This window comes from Cupressus sempervirens, chromosome 10 (assembly GCF_028749045.1).
Source record: "Cupressus sempervirens isolate cs-2001-9-10 chromosome 10, ASM2874904v1, whole genome shotgun sequence".
NCBI classification, from domain to species: Eukaryota; Viridiplantae; Streptophyta; class Pinopsida; order Cupressales; family Cupressaceae; genus Cupressus; species Cupressus sempervirens.
Genome location: NC_143127.1, coordinates 9083106 through 9091936, shown reverse-complemented (window position 1 = coordinate 9091936; position 8831 = coordinate 9083106). Strand labels below are relative to the sequence as shown.

The 8831-nt window shown below is 43.1% G+C and overlaps 1 protein-coding gene across 1 annotated transcript; it reads right to left on the bottom strand.

Moving 5' to 3' along the window:
• LOC149532298 (putative LRR receptor-like serine/threonine-protein kinase At1g74360) lies at positions 1 to 3645 on the bottom strand. The gene has a single exon (XM_089804671.1). It carries the CDS (start codon positions 3269 to 3271, stop codon positions 182 to 184), a length of 3090 nt encoding a protein of 1029 aa, XP_089660797.1. The 5' UTR covers positions 3272 to 3645; the 3' UTR covers positions 1 to 181.
• Between the last annotated feature and the right edge of the window lie 5186 nt (positions 3646 to 8831).

The following is an 8831-nucleotide window of genomic DNA, read 5'->3' as shown; positions in this document are numbered from 1 at the left end:
GAATCAAATTAAAGAAGCGAGACTTCATTACCAGCAAGTGGACTTCAAAATGCAAATCGTATGCTGCCCTCGTTTGATAGGCGCGACAAAAATTAGCAAGATTACGTTGTTGATAAAATCTGTGAAAAAGTGCGGTACGAAAGCGCAATGGTCAAAGTAGGATTAAGAGCACTTCATTTGGTTACCAGTAATGATGTTTGCTAGTGGGCGTGGAAGTGGAAGCGGAAGAAGAGTACAAGCAGTCACTGATCTCCTGCAACGTGGCAGCCACGTCCACCATGCTCGGCCTCCTCTCTGGCGACTCCGCAGTGCAAAGACACGCCAGCCTCAGCACTCGCAGCCCCGACTCCTCATCCCACGTGTCACTCTCCACGACACGTGGGTCGAAGATATTCCTGCTCCTTCGGTCGAGAGTCGAATTGACCCAGGCGACAAGGCCGCCCTCCAGCTCATCGTCCACCCCGATGGCGCGCAGTCCAGTCACCAGCTGCATCAGCACCACGCCGAAGCTGTACACGTCACCCTTGGTGGTGGCCTTGAGTGTGTACCCGTACTCTGGCGGCACGTACCCCAGGGTGCCTGCCACGATGGTGCTGACGTGTGTCATGTCATTGCTCTGGTTGCGCGCCAGGCCGAAGTCCGTCACGAAGGCGTTAAAGGCGCCGTCCAAGAGAACGTTGCTGGCTTTGATGTCTCTGTGGATTATAACGGAGGGGCACTCGTGGTGGAGAAACCGTAACGCCGAGGCACATCCCACCGCGATCTTTATCCTACGTGGCCACTCCAGGACTCCAGCTGGCTCGTGCAGCCACTCCTCCAAGCTGCCGTTCTCGATGAGCTTGTACACGAATATCCTCTGGTTGCCACGTAGGCAGCACCCCAGGAGGGGCACCAGGTTCGGATGGCTCAGGCCCCCCAGCGTCTGGAGCTCCGCCAGGAACTCCACGTCGGCCTCCGCGTCCTCGTGGCAGAGCCTCTTGATTGCCACGTGGAAACCCTGTGCCAGCTCGGCCCTGTAGACGACGCCCTGGCCGCCTCTCCCGATGCAACGGGAGTCGCTGAAGTTGTCTGTGGCTTTGACGATGTTGTCGTAGGTGAGGGCTCCGGCCGATAATGGAACGGAGAAGAAGGTGCTTTCTAGGGCATCAATGTCGATGCTCTTGCCGAGGTTCGATCCTGGGACTCTTCGACGGCACAGGCAGCGGGAACTGATGGCGATGATTGTCACGACAGCGGCCGCTACAATGCATATGCCTCCGATTACCCAGTTCCTCAGGTTGTTCGGACGGGAGATCTTCGCCAGATTTGAAGAAGAAGAAGAATGGTTTGTGTGATTGTTGGAGAAAATTCCAGACAGGAGTGAGTCGCCCATGTAGGATTCGGGATTGAAGGAAAGGAACTGGCCTGCCATGGGGACTGGTCCTCGAAGCTTTGCATTGTAGGAGACGTTGAAGATCCTTATAGATGTGAGATTCGCGAGGGTTCCAGGGATCGTGCCGGATAAGTTGTTGTTCCTCAGATCCAGCATGTCCAGGCACGAGAGCCGACCGAGATTCTCCGGGATGCTGCCGCTCAGACTGTTGTAAGAGAGATTGAGGTAGAATAGATTGGAAAGCGCTGAAATTGCTTCTGGAATTTGGCCGGAGAGGCGATTGTCTGCTAAAATGAGCGCTCCGAGCCTGGTGTGATTTGCAAGGGATTCTGGTATTGTGCCCGTGAAGCGGTTTCCGGAGAGCTGGATATATGCGGGGGCTTGAAGATTGTTAGGGTTTCTAGTGCAGATGGGATTGGGAATGGTTCCTTGTAAGATGTTGTTCCAGAACTGGTTGCAGCGAGCTCTTAGGAAGGTGTCGTAGATAAAGCGGTAATTTTGGGGATACCATCTGGACATGGCCCAGCATCCTCCCAGAATTGGAGGCATAAATGACAGGCTTTGCTTGTTCCGGTTGAAAGTTTTATTAGCCTCTGCTCCCATGCGCCCGATGTTGCGAGGAATCGGCCCGGAAAGTTGATTGTCTGCGACATTGAGCCAGACGAGACTGCTGCAGTTCACGATCTCAGGCGGAAGCTGTCCGTCTAGGTTGTTTTCCGAGACGGTGAACCAGAGAAGAGACTGCAAATTGCTGATTGTGGCGGGAATCGGCCCTGACAGGCGGTTTTCCGACAGATCCAGACCCTGCAGTTCGGTGAGGTTTCCAATCTCCGGCGGTATGGTTCCCGAGAGTTTATTTGTGCCGATGAACATTAGACGCAGAGACCGGATTCTGCTCAACTCGGAGGGAATTGTCCCCGTGAAATCATTGTTATTCAAGTCCAGAATGGAAAGATTTGCAAGAGACGACAATTCCTTGGGAATTCCGCCATTAAGCTTGTTCTTGTGCAGGATTAGGGTTTGCAAGCTTACCATCTGACCGAATGAGGGAGGAATTGGACCTTCCAGGCAATTGTTGTCGATCGACAGCAATTGCAGCTCTTTCAGTCTGCTCAACTCCGGCGGGATCGCTCCCGTGAATTCGTTCTTCCCCAAAACCAGCGACTTCATCTTTGACAGCGCGCCGAGCCCCTTCGGCAACGGACCCGTCAGTTTGTTGTCCCCAAGCCAGAGCTCCGTCAGGGAGCTGCAATTGACGTTAACTTCCGGGATATTTCCGGTCAGATTATTGTACTGCAAATCGACATGTGTGAGATTCATACAGTTATCGAGCAAGCCTTCGGAAATGGCGCCGGAGAAATTGTTCCTACTTAGGGCAAGCTTTTGCAAATTCCGGCAATTCTTCAACTCCCCAGGCAAGCGCCCTACGATTCCGTTGCTGGAAAGGTTCAGAGTCGTCAGCTGCGAGCAATTTGAGAACAAATTCGATGGAATTTCTCCGGCGAGATGGTTAAATGACAGGTCCAGAAAACGAAGCGAAGAAGATAACGGCCTGCTCAAATCCTGAGGAATGGCGCCGCGGAAACGGTTATGGTGGAAAATTATGGAAGAAATTGCTGTCAAATTTGCAATTGCAGGCGGAATGAGTCCAGAAAGGTTAAAATTGCCCAAATTTAGCCCTTTCACCCTTCCATGAATGCATTCAATCCCGTACCAGAGACAGGGATTGTCTGAATTGTTAAGCCACTGCTTTAAATTTGTGGATTTCGGATTGTGTTGCAGCAGAAACCCTCGGATTGAGCGGAGCGCATCTTTGTCATGCTGAGCGAGCTCGGAGGATGCTGTCACGATTAAGACTGCAACAAGTAGCAGAGATTTAGCTTGAATCATCTTCTTCATTACATGTTCGTCTGAAATTTCCTCCAATTCAATTGCGTTTTCGCATGAATTTTCCTCATTCTGAAATAAATTTTGGTGAAATTAAAATATCCGTGACAACCGTAAATGCGTGGCGGGTCAGTCAGTGAGTCAGTCAGCGCCGACGAGTTTGAACGATTTTAATGGCTATCAAAATTAAGGATTTCGATTTTAATGGTCGGTTCGCGATCACGAGAGGAGACGGAATGGAGGACTGACTTTGGCCTTAGGTAGTAATGGACTTCGAGAATATGGTTTGTAATCGAATGGCATTTTGAGGGATCAAACACGCCAAGACTGATGTGATTTCTCGTCATGTTTTCATCAATACACGATTTTTTAAAAAAAAATATTTTTCTTTTAAAATGATGCCATTTTCAACATTCCTAAATTAAATCAGTTATTTTTATATTCAACAAAGCTATAAGGTTTCAAACGCAGTTTGAAAGAATGGCATAATTACCAAAACTCTTAATTACAAGGGTGTAAGAAAGAATTAATGTCACTTATCTAGAATATATTTTCTACAATGACTTGGGTTGTTATTTCTAGCTGAAATTTTATGACCCGATCTTTAATATTTTGAAGGTCGGCTCTTGTCTTTATTTTTTCTTGCATAAGATTTGCATTAAAGAGATAAAAGAAACCTTTTGTAAAAATATGTCAGATTAAAGTCTTAGAGCACTTGAAGAGTTATAAAGAAACATAAGGGAAACTAGCTAGTTGCCACCGATGTACACATTGCCACCATGTCCAAACCTCCAATTATCATTACTTTTCCTCCCTAATTACCACCATAAAAAGCCCCAAAAAATGATCACACATGTACTAATAGTCGATCGCACATGTACTAATAGTTGATCACACATGTACTAATAGGCGATCACACATGCACTAATATTTGACTATTTTTAAATTTTCTTGGTTGTTGATTGGTCCATTTGTGCAAAAGTACTATTTTGTGGGCGAGCAACTATTGGGGGGTCTCTCTCACAAGTACCAAGCGAATGTTTTAAAATGACACTTTTAGACCACTTAGCACTCAAAAAGTTCTACAAAGAGCTCCATAAATGCGGGAAAATCAAAAGGTTAGCTTTAAGCTCTTCACTCACCTATGAAGGTTTGCCAAAAAAAAATTCAAATTTTGATATATGAATTAGGAACTGTGGGTGGGTAAAGTTTGTTGGGTGCCTACTAGGTTGTTTCCCCTAGTACTACATCTATTTTTCCAAATGTTCTTTAAAATCACTTGTTGAATAGAATCAACAACCACATAACTTTGCCTACCAAGACCAAAAATACCACCTTTCAAAGTAGAGAATTCTTTAAAGATAACAAACCATAGTTTCTCAAATTGTGAATAATCCTTGAAAATATGTTTAGACTTTTTGTGTTAGGGAAAAATGGACATTTTGTTGGTTGAATTATAATACATCTTAGTCTATCCTCAACAAGAAGTTTGCAATGTAATATTTTTAAGCCAACACTTGAGCATCAAATTGAACTTTAGTTTTCTATATTTGAACACTCACTTTAGTACAAAATTTGGAACATGACATTCATTTCCATTTTTTATTCAAATGGGGAGTAAGATGCCAACTATGAACAATTAGGGTATAAATCTTCTTTAAAGGAATACAATTGAAATGACTGAATGAAAGTTATTTTAAGGTATAAATTTATAGCAAGTTCAAAGGGAACTACTGATTGAATAAAAATTAGAAACTATTTATAATTCTTATTCAACCCATAACAAACTTTGATATATGCCCATGAAGCCCTATCCAACAAATTAAAATATCAAAGATCTTTGAGTTGCTTGACCCTTTTTTTAACAAGTGACAATAACTTCTTGGAAAGAAGATGGTCATTGACTCATTAGAATTATGAATACATTTTTTCTCGCTATATTGAAGGGAAAGCAAAACTAGTACCATGGCGTGGGGAAGATCCATTCCAATCCAAAAAATAAATAAAATTACATACTTTTTGCCATCATTCTATATAGATCGAGAGGGAGAGAACCTTTGATTTTAAAGAAGGGGGACTTGACCATTTTGTCAAACCAAATCACATCTAGCAATTTTTTCTTGACTGAAGCTTCCATGATCTATTGGAAAACAAAAAAATTGTACAGTTCCTCTTCATTAGAAGTTGTCATAATCCATTTGCCAGCTGTAGAACCAGAATCAGTATGCAAAGAACATTAACAAATAAAGTAAACATTCACAAACCAAAAACTAAATTCACATATATGCTTAGACTAAGAAAGAAAATAAGAAGTGCAAACCTCACGAGAGAAAACACTCCATGCTTTCTTGATTCTGTAGATGTGTCCTTTTGCTGTGGATGTATGCTCAAGATGCTCAAAAGTTGCTTCAATGGAGATGGGTAATGGCAAATTGGTAGCTTTGTGAGCTCTCAATTTGGCATTATAAGGGTATGGTTGATGGCTTTGGTTCTCAAAATAGCATGGTAACTTTAGCTCAAAGATTGTTGATGAAATGGCTTGGGATGGGATTCAATTTATAGGCTAAGGGGTAGAGGGATGGAGGGCTTAGATGCAAGGATGGATGAAGGCTTAAGGAGGGCTAGGATGCACTCAAAGGAGAGCACATGGATTGTGCTTGTTTAGCACCAATGGGAAGGTGACACTTGTCACAAGGAGGATGAGTGTGAGAGGGTAGGGTTAAGGGTTGGTTAAGGGCATGATGAGTGGGGTTGAGTATGTAAGAGGGATGTAAGAGGAATGAGTGTGGAAGAGGGAAGAGTGTGGAAGATGGGTGTAAGAGTCATGAGTGGGCTTGTAAGAGTCTTTATGTTTTGTAAGAGCACTCATGACTTAGTGGTTGGGTTTTTTTGAGGGGAGACTTTGGTTTGGATTAGGAAAGTCTTAAACTTGTTTAAGGAATGTGACAACATTAGGGGGTGGATTAGGCTTGGGTTTAGGATTAGATTAGGGATGTTAGAGATGTGCAAGTGGATGGCATTAATGAGGGTGGGTGAGTTAGTGGCTAAGCTTGGTTAGTATGGGTGGATGGGGTGGATTAGGCTAAATGGAGGATTAGAGATAGGTTAGGGTTTTTTTGAATTTGAGGATTTCATTTATCAAATAGATTTATTTAATAAATGGGGATTTTTGGAATTAGATAGGAGAAAAGGATTTAATTGATAAATAATAGATTATTTGATTTATCAATTAGGACTATAGATGATTAATTAAATTAATCAACTAGGGGATGACAAAGGATTAATTAAATAAGAATTTAATTAATGATGCCTTTAGAGATGGCTAAATTAGATTACCAAAGTAGTGTAATCAAATTTAGGTGTCTACATTTTGCCCCTCTTTGACATAGTGTCGAGACAACACTATTTCAAAGAAGTTTGAATGAAGACAACATGAGGAAGATGTTTTAGCAACAATGTTGCCCCAGTCTCGGATAAGAAGAGGAGAGACTAGACTTAGATGATGCCCCCTCAAGAAGGCGGCGGGGAGAGAAATGAGGCTTGACGACTTCTTGAAAAGTACAAGAAATTGAGATGAGCTGAGACGCTGGTTGGCGAAGAGAAGGGGCTGAATTAGCTCAAACTCTCACTACGGGAGAATGATAAAGGGAAATCAGAGGCACAATAGTAAAGCAAGCTTAAGACTTTCCAAGATTGGGGGGGGGGAGATGGAGGAGCGGAGCGCTATAAAAGGAATCCATTGAAGCTTTTTGAGCGGGGGGATACTTCAAAGAGAAGTACCACCATGTAGTTGAGCATTAGATTTGTTGTAGGACTGTTGGTTAATTGCCAAGGTTACCAAGAACATCAAGGCCTTTTCACCAACCGTCCAGAGGACTGACGAACTGACTCAAAACAAACACACAAGGATTGCCCCAGTATCACACATGAATCCCAGAGGAGGCAGCGTGGAAATGACACTAGGTAACCCACAAGCAGAAAAAGAAAACAAGCAAAAGACCTGATCAAGACCTTACGCTCTAATTGCCCCATTCGCAGCATACCATGATATGGAAGATCATGGCAACCTTGAGGAGGGAACAAGGAGATTGCTTGGAAAAGATATTTCAAGACCCAAAAGGGAAGATCCCAAATCAAAAGAAAGTGAAAATCCAAAAGAGAACTATTTGCCAACGAGATGGGTAAGACGAGGTACTAACGGACCAAGATCAGACATGAGGAAAGCTATATCCTGCAAAAATCTATCAGAGAGCACCTAAGCTAATGGATCTGGATGAGTGATGTGTCTGGCAAGCTGAACTAAGAAGGATAACACTTTGGTGATAGGAGATCTAGCTAAAGGATGCATTGGAATATCTAACCAAGGCGTGCAATGTGTGCAAGATGTTGACCAAGGATGAACTAACATGAAAGCCGGATAGATACAATGATACTAAGCTAAAGAGGATGTATAAGCTAACATACCAAGATATGTTACAAATGTACAAGTTTGTTCATGTTTTGGTTTTTTGTGAGATGGAAATTTTTGTGAAGGATGGGATGTCTATAATAGTTGATAGGTGGACAGGTAGATGGTTTGTGAAAAGCTTAAGGAAAATGGGATTCTGTGTGTGCATGTGATAGGATACGGGCTAGGGTACAAGATTATTTACAAGCTGGAATATGGTACAAGCTTTGGACAAGATTTGGATATATACAAGGTATGGTACAAGATTTACAAAGTATAATACAAGCTTTGGTACAAGATTTACAAGCTGTACAGGAGGTATTGACAAGCTCCATCAGATTTTGGATATTTGATTGGAACACCAAGGGAACAAGTAGGTGTTTTATGGGATGGTGGGTGGATGGATGAGGGATAGGATAGTGATAGATAATGGATTAGTCTTTAGCACACAAGGCGCCTGAATTACCAGGTTTTTACCAAGGTACCTATCCAAGGCGCTTGAATTGCCAAGTTTTCACCATTGGACGCTTATTTCTCTTTACTATTTTTTTTTGTATTTTTTCAAAAGCTGGGTATACCAAGGATCTTCAAGCATAGAACTTCTTGAGGTGAATGATGTTAGTGGGATCATTCAAGAGTTCTCCTTCTGGTGTAGATAATTGATAGGCTCCGGAGCCAAAGGAGGCAGTAACCACATAGGGACCAAGCCATGTAGGTTCAAACTTGCCTTTCTTTTCTCGATCTACTTGGACTTTCATATTTTCTTTGAGGACCATGTCACCTGGCTGAAAGTGTCGTGGGAGCACCTTCTTGTTGAAATTCCTTTTGAGAGGAGTTTGATAGACTGTGAGATGGTCATAGGCTTGTTGTCTCTTCTCGTCTAAGAGATCTAGCTGGGTGAGTCGAGCTACTCTGTATTCTTCATCTGAGATTTGCCCTCGCAAAGATATGCGTAGTGAGGGAAGTTCAACTTCTATAGGTAATACCGCTTCGGCACCATAGACTAGGGAGTATGGAGTTGTGCCTGTGGATGTACGAAAGTGTTAGGAACCTGTGTGTTCCTTCTGTTTATTTTGTTACAGTAGAATTGTTGGATGCATATGCTTTGTAAGTCGTCCCGTGAGT